This window comes from Camellia sinensis, chromosome 14 (genome assembly GCF_055761805.1).
Source record: "Camellia sinensis isolate YWXY chromosome 14, ASM5576180v1, whole genome shotgun sequence".
NCBI classification, from domain to species: Eukaryota; Viridiplantae; Streptophyta; class Magnoliopsida; order Ericales; family Theaceae; genus Camellia; species Camellia sinensis.
In genome coordinates, this window is record NC_138974.1 from 5373176 (window position 1) to 5388223 (window position 15048).

Here is a 15048-nt window from a genome sequence, read left to right on the forward strand (position 1 = left end):
GCATCCTGTCCCTGAACTACGCTGGTTTGATTCCTTGCAAAGGGATATGTAGGCAGCCTGCGGGTAAAACCATTTATTTATCGGTATTTTGTTTGTTTGTCCAAGTCTTCGGCCTTGTCAAAAATGGGTCGTCTCTGGGCTTTGACATTCACTCACGTCACTTCTTGACTTCCGAGTTTTTCCAAAGAGGGGCAACTGTAGACATCTCATTTTTTACCGTCCTTAAAACTTGGGCGTTACTGATGGTTTACTTGGTGGTAAAAAGTGTGCAGGGCAAAGGTTCAAATTCTTCAGTAATGAGAGAGTCAAATCCCAACTTCATACCCCTTTTAGACCAAAACAATCTTGATCAAAAGATTTTATATCTTAAAATCCTCTCTTTCAAAATGTTTTGAAAATAAAGTTCTTACGATGTTCCGACGCTCGCATTTCGATAAATGTTGCGCTTTTTGGTAAACTGAGCAAGGAGAAAGTTGAGATGAATGAAAGAGAGATGAAATCCTTGAAAAATCTTTCAAAACACTTTGTTTAGGGGTATGGAGTTGAAGAAAAGAGGAAAGGAGAGGAGAAAACTAGTTTGGGAGAAGTTCGGCATGAATCCGGGTAGGAGAGAGTCGAGCAGCCCTCGCTGAATCGGGTTTATTCATTTGTATACTTGGATTTCAGCTATAAGGCCACCACTGTTGGAAAGCTTACTTCTGGGGCTTCATTTTTCATACAAGAATATCCTAAAGCCAAGTCCGGGTGGGGGAGATATGGTTGATTGAAGTAGGGCATCACTCCAGTTGGACCGAATCTGCGCGGCTTCACCAAAAAGGGCATAACTTTTTGTACAGGAGGAATTTTAATGCAAGGTTTGCACCATTGGAAAGATAACGTCTGGGGCTTCAACCTAGACACCACCAGTCACTTTTTGGCCTCAGAATCCACCTACCGGCCATCAATTTAGTCGACTGGCCAGTCAAAATAGCCGACCGACCAAATAAGTAGCCGATCGACCATTTATTTGGCTGATGGCCTCCTTTTCTGGCCGGTACCACCTTTTTGACTCTTGCAGGCATGGTGCATGCCAGCTGTGCCAGCTGGGATGCACAAACCCTGTCTCTATACGCGTATGTGGCTGTTTTGGCCTCTTTGCACCCTTTTTTATCCTAACTTCCTCCAGAAGATTGCACCCTTTGCTCAAGCTTCTTAAGGAAGCTTGACCCTTTGTCTTAGCTTCCTCAAGAAGCTTGAACCTTTGGGTTAGCTTCTCTTGGAAGCTTGGCCCCTTTGACCCTTCTTTTATTAGCTTCTTTAAGAAGCTTGGAGCCATTCCCTTGTCTATATAAGGAGACCCACCTCCTCCTTTGTTTTGGTTCAACAAAAAACCAGACCTTACATCTGATATATGATATATATCACCCTCTATCTCTATATCTCCCGCTCTCTCTACATTTGGGTGTGTTAGAGGGTTCAAAAGTCTTGTTCTTGGCCCATTGCACTACACCTCATAGACTACCACCTCCACCATCCATTCAAGTGCCTTGAAGCTGATTTTCAGAGGTTGGGAGCTCGCTTTCTTGGTCCAGAGTTGGCTGCATTGCTGTGCTACAAGGGTAAGCCTCTATTTTCTCCATTTTTGCATTATTTTGCTCCATTGCTCAGCCCTATTTGCAAGCATTTTTGGACTTTGACATAAACTAAAAAAAGTCTTATTTTGATCTTCTAAACATGTTTGTTTAAGGACTCTTTTCTGTTTGGGGTCATCTTCCCCCTTCCACGCTTCATTCCTTCATGTTTAGAACTATGCATTAGAGCATTGGTGATGGCCTTAGTTTGGCCTCTTAGCCACTAAAATCTAGTGGATTTTCAGTGGCTTAGATGTGTTTTTAAGCCTCAAAATCAGAGAGGGGTGACCCACTCACCCTTTGTTCTCTTTACTAGCATTGTTGGCCTTCCAAAGGAGCTCCATTTTTCATGTTGTGAAGTCACATTTGAGGCCCTATTTTGTGAGTTTCAAGGTCTTCCTTGACTCTATCCGGACCCCTTTTGGCCATATTTTATGTCTATGATGCATGTGTAGAACAATCCTATTCAAGGCCTTTCAAAGGAACATTTCATTGCATGCTTCCTAGACCAATTTCAGGGCCTATTTGGTGGGTTTTAGGGCTTTCATAACTTGTTTCCAGAGATGGTTTTGCCCTTTTGTTTGTCTATCATGTATGTGTAGAGTAACCCCTCTTGTAACTTATCAAAGGAGCTCATCGTTCTTGCATGTGCAGACCTCATTTCAGTGGGTATTTGGGCATATTTTGATATGTTTTGTTCATTGTTTTTGGCTGGTTTGGTAAGATTTCATATGCTTCATATAGGTGTGGTATAAACCATGCTTACTAGCCAATCTTGCATATTGTTTTAGCCCTACATGTTAGCACCTTTTGGCCATGCTTTAAACTAGGATAGTGCATATTTTGGGACTATCTTGGCTCTGTCTTTGTGCTTCATGGTCAAATAATGTTTGCTTTGCATAGTTATAGTTCAATACATGTGCCTAGTTTTGAGTTTCGGGGGCTATTTCATGCATTGGGTGGCATATTTGCATGTTTCGGGACCATTGAGCATCATACTTCAATGCTGGAACAAATGCCATTGTATTGTGCATGTTTGCATGCTTGCGAGCTATCCATTGTGCCTTAGACTCGGGGCCATTGCATTGTGCATGTTTGCATGCATCTTGGTTGCCTCATTTTCATCACATGGCCGCTAATTTTGGCATGCTTGCGAGCTATCCATGTTAGTTTAAGTCCATCATCGCATGTTGTTGCATACCATGTTTGCTTACATGGGGTCCTTTGAAGTGCTTTGTGCTTGCATTTCATTTGATATCGAAGTTGCACACTTGACTTTTGGGCCATCATGCATTGAAATGCGTGATTGATGGTCCGAGGGTCAAGGGCCATGCTCCCTTGAGTCCATTGCATGATAGGGAGTGTGGCCATGCTCACATTTGCTTAAAAATTTCATGCCATACACTGCTTGCCCTCTGCTGCTGTCAACTGCAGGATTCTACAGGAAGAAATGGCCGGCCAGCCACCTACAGTGCCGACCGACCATCGGTGGCTGGCCGGTGGTACAACAGTTAGCCGATAAGCCCATCCCCATGGCCGGTGGTGCTTTGAATTGGCCGGTGATATTCCAGAGTGATCAGGAATCAGTTCAGAGGTGCCCCAAGAAATTTCACAGTCCTTTGAGGAGCAGGGCAGTGTTAACAAAGGCAACAATGCTATTGCAGCGAGTTTCCTAGCGAGACGAGTCAAGCATGCATCATTCACGCACCCCGAGATGGGGTTATAGCCACCTTCTTTCTGCATTTAATTTTCTAATTAATTAGAAATTTTGTAATAATTAAATTAGTATTATTTATTCGGACTGTAATATTTATTCGGACCCTCCGAGTGAGGGCAATTGTGTAATAAGTGTGCGTGAGTGTTTGTATGTCTCCCAACCCCACGTCTTTCTTCCCTTTTATTTACTAGCTTTCGATAGTTAGTCTAGGACATGTTTCAATTAGCATACAGTATGATAGCACGTTTGCATCCATTCATTCGTCTTGCATGCACCGGGCTCGGCGCATCATTCTAACTGCATTTGTATTCCAATTCCAAATTGAATATGTGTTAGTTGTAGAATTTCACATGCCATTGTAGATTAGTCGAGTCCATCTTAGCTGCATTTTGCATTTGTTGCATTAGCCATCTTCACATGAACTAGGATCATGCATATGATTACTAACTAGTTTCTGTTTTGGCTCGGAGTACTCGGTAAGTTCTCATGCTTTAGCATCCTTGCATGTGTGTGAGTGTTGCCATGACAGCATACTTACCATGAGGCTAGCTGCTTATGCGATATAACTGCTTGAGTGCCTATGGATGGAGGTTGAATTACCTAATTTGGAATGATGCACTAAAACTGTGAGTTTTAAGCCCGCTAGATAGTGGCAAAACCATCTTTTCTAAAGCCCACTTGAGGGTGGCAAAATCTGGATTTTAGCTTACTTGCGAGTAGCAAACCATTTTCAAAACAAACATGAAATGTTTTGTTCCAATTTAGGCGATTCGGTCTATACTTGTTTGTTGTGCGCATAACATAGTAATTCTAGGCTAATAGCCGGAATAAGAGCATATAATGTTTTCAAAACACGATATCATGGTTAGTAGAGGCCGATCTTTGATCGGGCGAGCGAGGGTGCTCATAGATGACCTTCCCCAATCGTACCCAAGTTCCCGAGCCGAGGCAACTTTGGTGATGACGGACATGTTGCCTTTGGCACCGAGTCAGGGTTTCCTAAATTCCCTCAAAATAAAATATTTAGGTGGCGACTCTGTATCTGGCAAAGCAGTCCATGTTTGGCACTTCTTTTCTAAAAATCTGTTTTCCAAAACGATTTGTCGGATTTGGACTCTTTGGTTCAGATTAAGAACCGTGACAATTTGAGAGTCTGAACTGTAGTGAGCCCAAATGAACAGAACGGGACTCATCCTCCCGGGGCGTTCGGTGATGTCTACAATGACTATCGATATCCAATCAATGTGGGAAAAAGTATTCAATGAGCTCTATACATTGACTCGTTCGAATTATCGCAGAACCCGTGATGGGCCTCATGGGTCCAACAGTACCTTCCAGTCCACAAAATGGACTGAAGATAAGCCTGGCCATTCCAAATCTGATAAATTGACAAAGATAATGAGTGATATTCCATTTAATATAGAGAGATAAAGTCGAGATCTCAAAGCAATGATGAGAATAAGTGAATTTCAAACACACTTAGAGAAAGAGAGAGACTATTGAAATGACAAAACAATGACCCTTTAAATTCAGTTTGAATTCCATTTACCACAACTACCAGGCATCAAAAACTTGTCCATTCCTAATACAATTGTTTTTAGTATGTTGCCTAACGTAAAATTTTAGTGACACTATAAAAACATTATTTTATAGACGCCGCAATAACCCATGTTTCTTGTATGGATGGTTTGATGAAGTTGTGGCTACCATGGGCATGGAATTCTCGGTTTCAAGATTTTTCTTCACTATATGATCAGGTGAAAGAGATCCCTCATGTGACACAAATGAGTTTGAAACATTATCCAACCGTTGTTATTGTTCTGGTGAACAGTTTGCTAGGTCTGAAAATAGTTTGAACAATTTTCTAGGTTTGAGAAGAAAGCTAATATAGTATCAAGAGTTGAACTTGGTTATTGTCATTTTAAGCTAATATTTTATAAAAAAATTTAGGCCCCTTAGGTTTGAATTATCTACCTGGGTTCATGGTTTTCAATAAGTCTTGGTGACTTTTAGGTCATGTTTGTTTGGATGGATATGGGCTTAGGATTGGATTAATAGTCCAAGAAAATTATTAATCTCATGTTTGGTTAAAAAATTAAAGTACGGATTAACAATCCTTTCGGATATGATGTCCCACATTTGATGGATTATTCAATCCCACAAAGAGGGGTGGGATATAAATTGGGAGATTAGCCAAAGTCTGGATTAACTCTTCAAATGACCAAATTAACCCTCACTATATATCATATTTGTTGATTATTTTATTCTACAGACTTCACTTCTTCGACATCGCAACCTTCACTTCTTCGACATTGCTGTGATGGGATGAGAGTCTTCAAAGTTCATCGCCGAGCTTGAGCCACTGATCACCGATTTGGAGCCACCATTTACAAATCTGGAGCAACTGTTCATCGATTTGGATCCACCATTTGTTGATTCGTTGATCTCAACAAATTTCAGTGAGTAATTTTTTTTTTTTTTCCCGTTGATGTTCGGTTTGAATTAAGGTGCTATTACATGGTTTGATTTGCTATGAATCTTTGTTTTACATTGGTGTTGTTATAGTTATTGCTGTTTCTCTCTCTTCATCTTCATAGATCCATATCTAGGGTTATGAGTTTTTCACTCACATTGAAATCTCAGATTTGTTGATTGTGAGTTCATATTGAAATCTCAGATTTGTTGAAATCTCAGATTTGTTGATTGTGAGTTCATATTGTTGATTGTGTGTTCATATTGAAATCTCAGATTTGTTGAAATCTCAGATTTGTTGATTGTGAGCTCATATTGTTGATTGTGAGTTCATATTGAAATCTCAGATTAGGCAAAGTTTGGACTATGTTGCTTGCTATTGGATGACAAAGTTGAATGCTATAATACGTTGGTAACTGTCATCAGTGCTGAGTGTTCTTGGGGTTTGAAATGTTAAATCCTCTGTGTTCATACATGGAAATTGCTGATAGCCTTTTCATTTTCATGACAAAATCAGTTGTGATTTTAAATTAGCAAAGAGTCAAATATATAGATCAGATTGAATTTGAAGATAGATAGATAGATAGATAGGGTAGGAATTTTTATTGATTTGAATGGATTTAAAACTAGACTTAGCTTCTTCGATTTTTCTGTTTTCTTTTTATCAATACAAATTAATTGGACTTGGATTTATTTTATTTTTTTTTTAAATTAGCAAAAAGAAATATATTGATGTAAAAACCAGTCTGGACTTAGAAGCTGTTCGTATAGCCATGTCTGCTTCGCCCTCCGTTGAATAATTATCTGCTTCACTTTCTGTTTCACAAAAAGTGTGTAGTAGTTTGTCTTGAAGTAATGTGTGGAGGGGGTTAGAGGGTGGGAGGGGTTCAAATAGGGAATTATAAGGAACCTGCGATTGGGATTGAAAATTGTTGTTTTGGGGTCTTTCTCAAATGATAAGCCCCCTTTTGTTTAAAGCATATAAAATATATTATTTGATATATTTATGTATTCACAAACAAGGTTTTAAACATTTGATGATATGTACATTTCTTTACCCATGTGAAGTCTTGAACCATATGTTATTTTTTTTATTTTAAATAGGATTCTATGTACATTATCCTTCATAAATAGCATCTCAATAGCATCCAAGTTTACTCATATAATAAATGTGTATGACCACCTAATTAGTAGCCATCCACACGCTACATCCTATTGAGATAAAGGCCTAAGTTTGCACATGGGCCAACCAACATCTCTCCCCATGGCTAGGTTTCTTAGTGACTAATCAAGAGTTTAGGTCCTTTTATAGCACAAATTTGGATTTATATAGTCTTACAATCATGTCTTACCTCGAATCCTATGTTTAAGTAGTCAAATATAGCATCATTGGTGTTAAGAACAAAGCTTAGTTTGCTGATATTGACAACTCTTCTTTCCCCACCCTACAAAGTTTCCAGTGGATACATTTTTTGGGACAATTAGATCCTTTGTCAATGGAGTCTCACCGTATTACCCTGCAGCTACTGCAGGACGTTCCTCCCTACAGTAACATCCATCTTTGCTAGATTCACATTAGCTTAATTATGATATATAGTACAATTTGACTTCAATTCAATCGATTAATTAAATCTTGTGGCAGAGAATGTCTACTATGTATTGGCGTTTTCCACAATAAACCATATGACCATGTTTCATGTCAACCTATCAAATAGTGCGTGCTGCATTGCATGCAAAGTGACAAAAGAATTTGGCTGATCTTCCTCATCAATCGTTTAAAATTTTGAAAGAAAAAAAATAAAATAAAAATCAGAGAAAACAATGAAATTTGAAATCTTTTAATATTAAGAAGTGATTATTCCAAAATGTTGTGATTTAGCAAATTTTGGATTCTGATAGAATAATGAAGGACTATTGATACCATCTAAGATGGATCTGCTTCTTCTTGATTGTTTGGAGATATAAATACAGCTGCTAATTGACAAAGAAGAAAATGTCATTTTGCCTTTTACTTGGCTTTAAAGCATGTATGGTCTTAATTTTCAAAGTAAATTACCTTAATCTTGTAATGTTTATACTTACCAATCCATATGCAATAATGAACACAAGGACAATCAAAAGGGAAAAACTAGGCTTATTATATTACTAATGAATTGAGTTACTAATGAATCCCAATTTAAGAATATATTTATAGAGATTATTATGCTCATATGTTCTACATTATTATTATTATTTTTTTTGTTTTGTTAATTTTTTTTTTTGGAATTATGAAGTTTTCTTGTACTCTAATATATTGATGTGCATCACTATTTGCATAGATGGAGAACAATTTCGATGGTTTTGGAGATGAGAGTAATGAGGAGCTTGAGCTATACGTAGTGTTGCAAGTTGTAATGCAAGAATTGTACACCTTATGCGTTGTAGCATATATTGCCATTGAAATTGTCTTGAAGAGGTACATTCATAAGTATCCTCGTACCGTTATTCGAGGGCCCAATCGATTGCAAGAACAAATGGACCACATTAATCGGCTAGTGAGAGAAAGCGACATTACATGCATTGAACAACTTCGTATGGATAGGCGTTGTTTTATGACGTTATGCCATATGGTTCGTACAATAGGCGGGTTGGGGCATTCAAAGCATGTTACCTTAGAAGAGAAGATGGCCTTGTTCCTCTACGTCTTGGCACATGACTTGAAAGTACGAAAACTTAAGTTCAATTTCTTTAGGTCCGGAGAGACTGTAAGTCGGCATTTCAATGATGTCCTAAAAGCTGTGTTGCGCCTTCAAGGCCACTTACTTAGGACACCAAATCCTATAACACAAGCATGCGCTGATCCAAGGTGGAATTGCTTCCAGGTAAATGTAGTTTGTAAAACATTTAATAAAATACATTACACATTTTTTTTTTTTTTACAATTCATAATTATTACAATGTCTTCTATGTATTAGAATTGTCTTGGAGCACTTGATGGAACCTATATTAAAGTCCGTGTACCAGTGGTTTACCAAGCACGGTATAGAACGCGGAAGGGGGAGATTGCTACCAATGTTCTAGGAGTTTGCTCTCAGGACATGAACTTCATATATGTGTTGCCGGGGTGGGAAGGGTCAGCTGCAGACTCTAGGGTTTTGAGGGATGCGATTAATCGACCCAATGGCTTAAGAATTCCAACTGGTAATTAATAAATAATTAACTTTGCTTGATGGAATTACTAAGTTTTATTTAATAATAGATTCTAATATATAACATCTCATACAGGGTACTACTACCTAGTAGATGCCGGGTATACAAATGGACAAGGATTTCTAGCACCTTATCGAGGCCAACGATACCATTTGTCTGTTTGGAGAGCAGGGGCCACTCCAACTAGTTATCAAGAATTTTTTAATATGAAACATGCATCAGCTCGAAATGTCATAGAAAGGTGTTTTGGTTTGTTGAAAATAAGATGGGCAATACTTCGTTGTGCATCATACTACCCCATTAGAACTCAAAACCATATCATCACAGCATGTTGTTTGTTACACAACCTCATTCGTCGAGAGATGCCGGTTGACCCAATAGAAGAGAGGCTAAATAATGACATAGAAGATCAACCTCAATTGGGAGATGATTTTGTTGACACCGTTGAGACATCTAATGAGTGGACTGGGTGGCGGGATACACTTGCAATGCAACTATATAACAATTGGTTGGCTAGTAGGGAGGCATGAAAATGATAGTTTCAATATTTGTAAAAGTACTTGTTACAAGTATGATGTAGTTTCATTTGATTTGTACTTGGAACTTGTATTAGCTTGTGGATGTTGAACCATGTTTTGCAAAAATTGTATGGTTTTTGTTGGTGATTGCATATTTTTTAAGTGACGATATTTTTGTCTCATGGATTTGTTACATGCATGTATGGGTATGAAATTTTTTGATTATTAAATCCATTTATGTATTGACTTGTTTTGGAACATTAACAGGTTGATAATCATATAATGGAGACTAACATGCACACTTTTCTTTGTTCTTCTTTGCTAGGCATGGATAGTGAAGTGTCTAGTTCTCGTAAAAAAGTAAAGGAGAAAGTTGATCCGTCAAAACCAAGGCGATTGTGGAGCCCACGAGAAGAGCAATGTCTTATTAATGCCTTGATGCACATTGTCAACAATGGAATGAAACAGGACAATGCCTTCAAGGCCGGCTACCTTATGAAATTAGAAGAGAAATTGTTGGAGATGCTACCCGGGACAAACCTTCGCGGCACTCCCCACATCGAATCAAAGATAAAGATATGGAAGAAGCACTACAACTGTGTAGCAGGAATGCTTGGTACTAGCGGTTTTGGATGGAATGACACCGAAAAAAGAATTGATGTTGAGAGTGATAGTGTCTGGGAAGCATATGTTCGGGTAAAATACTTCTTTTAAGTTACTTTGTATAAGTTATTAATTTTTTAATTCATTTTTCTTCAATCTTAAGTTGGAGATATTAATTGAAATTAGTTATTGTAGAGGGAGAGCGATGCGAAAAATCTACGAAACAAAAGTTTTCCGTATTTCGACTCATGGATCCACATATTTGGTAAGGATCGAGCTACGGGAGAGTTTGCTGAAGGGCCTGTTGATGCAGTTGATGCTATAAATGCTGAGGAAGAATTGTTGTTCAATAGTCTTGCAGATGATGGCACATGTCTTGAACATATGGGTATTAGTAGTCATATCGGCGAGGGAATAAATTGCTCCAGCTCATCAAGTCAACGACCACCTGAAAGTTCTACAAAAAAGAATGACAACAAGAAGAGGCCTAGAGGCAATGATGATGTAGTGGAAGGGTTGTCTATGATTGCTAACAAGTTGGGTGAGGTATTTTCTGCCACCAATGAAAAGTTGGATTTCATTGGTCGAAGAATGGGTTATGAACATGATCTCGCATCTAAACGGGCAAGTTTGAATGATGAACTCATTAAGTTGCCAATTACTCTTGATGAAAGGCTAGATGCTTGTGAGATCATATCACAAAGTGCTCAAAAGCTCGACATGTTCTTCAGCTTGACACATGATGACAAACTAAGGTGGGTGATGAGGTTGCTACGTAGGAGTGCTTCATGATAGACTCGTAGCTCTTTTATGTCCTTCTACGTACTTAGTTTTTTTTATTACTCTAATGCATGTAATAAGGACTTGACTTTTTGCTACTTTTTTTTGTTGAACTACTCATATTTTGCTACTTCATGTTGCAATATGCTACTTGGAATGCTTATTTTGAAATGATGAATGGTAGATTTATATTTCTACAATTTCATAGTTGAATGATTTTTGATATTTTTTTGTTCGACAAAAAAGAGTTAAATTTTGTTTAAATAAATGCCTTTTTGAATTTGGGCAGTGAATGGTTGAATGATTAAAATAACAGGGCATATTTTTTAATAATTACTTGTGTATATATGAATTTTATAGTTGACTGATTTTTGATTTTTTCTATTAAAAAATAAGTGGGGGTTAAATTTTGTTCAAATAAATACTTTTTTGAATTTGAACAATGAATGATTAGATGATTAAAATAGTAGTGTATTTTTTAAAATGGTTGCTTATGTATATATAAATTTTATAGTTGAATTATTTTTTATTTTTTCTATTAAAAAAAGTGGGTTAAATTTTATAGGGGTATCATGGTCAATATATTGGATGTCCCACATCTTGTCATGTCCTATCCATTCAAATCTCCTTAAACAAACATCGGATTGGATAATATTTTATTAATCCTTCTTTATAATCCTAACTCAATCCAAACATAGGATAGGATATACAATCCAAAGGATTCATAGTCCTAGGAATGCTAATCCAATCCAATCCTTAGGGTTGTTAACAGCCAGGATAATAGTTATTGTCACAATCTTATTCATGTCTACTGGTTGCCACTTAACCAAATCAAAATAGGTGAAAGATAGAGTTGCTATATATATATATATATATATATATATATATATATGGCCCTTCTTTTTCTACGTGGAACCTATGTATGCACATACTTTATGTTGGACAGTTCATATTTTACAAGGTACAAACTTTATTGTCAACTAACATATTGAATCAAAGACATCTTTGGTTTTCCAATAATGAATTCATTTTCACATTTTTCCTGTTTTTTTTCCTTTGCAAAATTAATCAGTGTGTTTGGTTTGAGTTTTGTGAATTAAGTTTTTTGAAAATTGAGTGTTCTGTTTTTCGTATTTTTTTGTTTTTAGTGAATATTTTTAAAATTTTAAGCAATTTTTTTTACTTTTTTAGATGCATCTTACTTATATGTGTCTAAAAAGTAAAATATTCATGAAAAAGTATTTAAAAAAATTAATAAATACATAAAAATATGAAAAATGTACTAGATTTTGATATTTTTGGTATTTAGTGAATTTTTTAAAGATTTTTTTTCACAAAAATTATACTTTTTAAGTGTATTTATGTTAGGTGTATCTAAAAATTAAAAAAATTGCTTAAAATATTTTTAAAAATTCAGTAAAAATAGAAAATAGGAAAAACAAAAAAATATAATTTTTTGAAAAAATATTTTAAAAAACTCAAACCAAACAAAGTGAATACTCTTATAGTTAGCTTTCACGTATTCTTTATGGAATTCTATTTTTGGCAAAGACCCAATCTACACTCATTGTTCATGATGCCATGTTTGACCCATGTATAGCTTGGTAAATCTGGGATACCTAGAAGTAGCATAGAAAAAAAAAACACAGCGTATATAGAACTGATAACAAAATTGTCACATAATACACCACTATGGGACCTATACATTGTCAAATCCCATAAAATAGATGATTTATTTTAAGAATTATACTTGTGAGTTCATTTTTTTAGACTTGAATATGATAAAATTAAATGTTACGATTATTAAATCGACTTAATTTTTTTTCATGAATGATATAAATGGTAGACCTTACAAAATGAACGGTTTGGATCATTGAAACATAACTCATAGTGACCCCACAAGCCTAAACATGACTGTCAAGTTGAGATTTGAACTTCAGAAAAACCCAACCTTAGATGAAATTATTCATAGAAACATTTAATTTCATCTCAATTTTATTTTCCTAATTTACAAAAATTGTGCCTTATTCTTATATTTTTTTTACTATATTGACTCTAAAATAAGGTTTTGAAAAGCGATTGTGGTCGCCATAATGGTTGCGGTGATGCAGTAGCAGTTACGGGGTGTAAAAGCTGTAGTGTAACGGTTGCAGTAACCAGAACCGTGATTTTTTTTTTAGTGATTCAAGAAAATATAGGCTTGAATCTTATTTTCAAATTTTGTCCATGTCTAAAAAGTTAATCCTTCCCGCTTAGTACACGTGTATTGATCTGTTCACTATACTAATTGATTCATAGCCGAGTTAATACCTAATTCACTATAGATATGATGAATCCCCACTTAGTACATGTGTATTGATCTGTTCACTATACTAATTGATTCATAGCCGAGTTAATACCTAATACACTATAGATATGATGAATTCACAATCAATACGATTATTATAAAAGTGTTTTTCTCATTAATTCTTTAAAATTATAAGCTAACCAATTTTCATTTTTATTAATTGCCATTCCATTAAAAATCGTCCTTTTTATATTGCGCGTATCATGTGAGGTGAAAATAAGTCCAACATTATGACAATTATCGATATTTTATTTTGTGGACTTTTAATGGTCCAGGCAACTATATATGTGGCTCTGATAGAGTCATTAAAGAATGGTGGCCAAAGACCAATAATGCTATGGATGTAGAAGTCTTCGTTGAAAGGTACAGGTTGACTTCAAAGTCTTTTCCTCTGCCTAAAAAAACACCTTGATCTTTCTTTTTTTATTCATTCATTTCCATCTACCCAAATCGAGCTTGATCTATCAATCAATGGCTTGTGCTCTACCTTATCATCCACTCTTCCACTTTTTGTTACTCTTCCTCCTGCCATTTTCTATTGTTGCTCGAACTAATGGTACCATGGCTATGGGTACATCTGTCACTGCAAATAACAAGGACACCCCATGGCTGTCACCCTTTGGTGCTTTTGCATTTGGGTTTAAACCACTTGAGGAAAATAATCTCTTCTTGCTTTCCATGTGGTATTACAAAATACCAGACCAAACCATTGTCTGGTATGGGCATGATGGTGTCCCTATCTTAACGGGATCCAAACTAAGCCTAACTGTTGACAAAGGGCTAGTGCTCAATGACCCTCAAGGCAAAGAATTGTGGAACTCTCAGCTTATTCTCAACGATAATGTTGCTCAAGGTTTTATGAATGATACTGGCAACTTTGCACTTGTGCGCAGCGATTCTGTCAGTCTATGGGAGAGTTACAAAAATCCAACTAACACTATGTTGCGTACACAGATTATGGAGTCCGATGGGGTAATATTTTCTCGCCTTTCGGAGACCAATTTCTCGCAGGGAAGGTTTCAACTCCGTTTGCTTCCGAATGGGAATCTTGTCCTTAATAGCAGAGACATCACTTCAAATGTTGCTTATGCTGCTTACTATATCAGCGGCACGTATGATTCCTCCAATTCGTCCAATTCTGGTTACCGAGTGATCTTCGACGACACAGGATTCATGTACATATTGCGAAGGAATAACCAAAGATCCTATATCACACAAAGTATGTTGTTCCCAGCCACTGAATATTTTCATAGGGCAACTCTGGATTTTGATATAGTTTTCACCCAATATTATCATTCGAAGACTTTCAATAGCAGTACAAAGTGGACTCCTATTTGGTCAAAGCCCGATAATATGTGTGTTGACATTGGTGGGGGTGAAGGCAGTGGGGCTTGTGGGTTTAACAGCATTTACAAACTCAATGATAACCAAAGGCCAGATTGCAAATGCTACTAGGGTATTCCTTACTTCATCCGAACAATACATATGGAAGCTGCAAGCCAAATTTCACGCAAAGCTATTTAGAAGATGACATCGATTCTGCGGAAGATATCTACAATTTTGAGACACTAATCAATATTGATTGGCCACCATCTGACTATGAACATATGATGCCTGCGACTGAAGCGCAGTGTAAAAGGTCTTGCATTAATGACTATTTTTGTGTTGTTGCCATTTTGGGAGAGGGTAGTTGCTGGAAGAAGAAGCTGGCACTTTCAAATGGGAGAGAGGACAATGTTGTTGTGGAGAAGTGGTTTAGAAATACTCTTCTGATTCTGGGGAACGCTCGAGATCCTCTTCCGGTCACCTGAA

General features: G+C 36.8%; 2 protein-coding genes across 2 annotated transcripts; both read left to right on the top strand.

The window, feature by feature from the left end:
- Positions 1-5338: 5338 nt before the first annotated feature.
- Positions 5339-11089, top strand: LOC114271224 (uncharacterized). Its single transcript, XM_082905923.1, has 5 exons — positions 5339-5786; positions 8118-8660; positions 8754-8979; positions 9832-10202; positions 10305-11089. The coding sequence occupies exons 2-5, from the start codon at positions 8118-8120 to the stop codon at positions 10899-10901; spliced, it is 1737 nt and encodes a 578-aa protein (XP_082762049.1). The 5' UTR covers positions 5339-5786; the 3' UTR covers positions 10902-11089.
- A 2618-nt stretch (positions 11090-13707) lies between these two features.
- Positions 13708-14691, top strand: LOC145806770 (G-type lectin S-receptor-like serine/threonine-protein kinase LECRK3). The gene has a single exon (XM_082904582.1). It carries the CDS (start codon positions 13708-13710, stop codon positions 14689-14691), a length of 984 nt encoding a protein of 327 aa, XP_082760708.1.
- The last annotated feature ends 357 nt before the right edge of the window (positions 14692-15048 follow it).

Excerpts from the sequence above, each read along its gene's own strand:
- LOC114271224 (XM_082905923.1), top strand. The coding sequence starts at position 8,118 with ATGGAGAACAATTTCGATGGTTTTGGAGATGAGAGTAATGAGGAGCTT. Across the intron at positions 8,661-8,753 it reads CAAGGTGGAATTGCTTCCAG|AATTGTCTTGGAGCACTTGA; the intron begins GTAAATGTAGTT and ends TCTATGTATTAG. Across the intron at positions 10,203-10,304 it reads TCTGGGAAGCATATGTTCGG|AGGGAGAGCGATGCGAAAAA; the intron begins GTAAAATACTTC and ends TAGTTATTGTAG.
- LOC145806770 (XM_082904582.1), top strand. The coding sequence starts at position 13,708 with ATGGCTTGTGCTCTACCTTATCATCCACTCTTCCACTTTTTGTTACTC.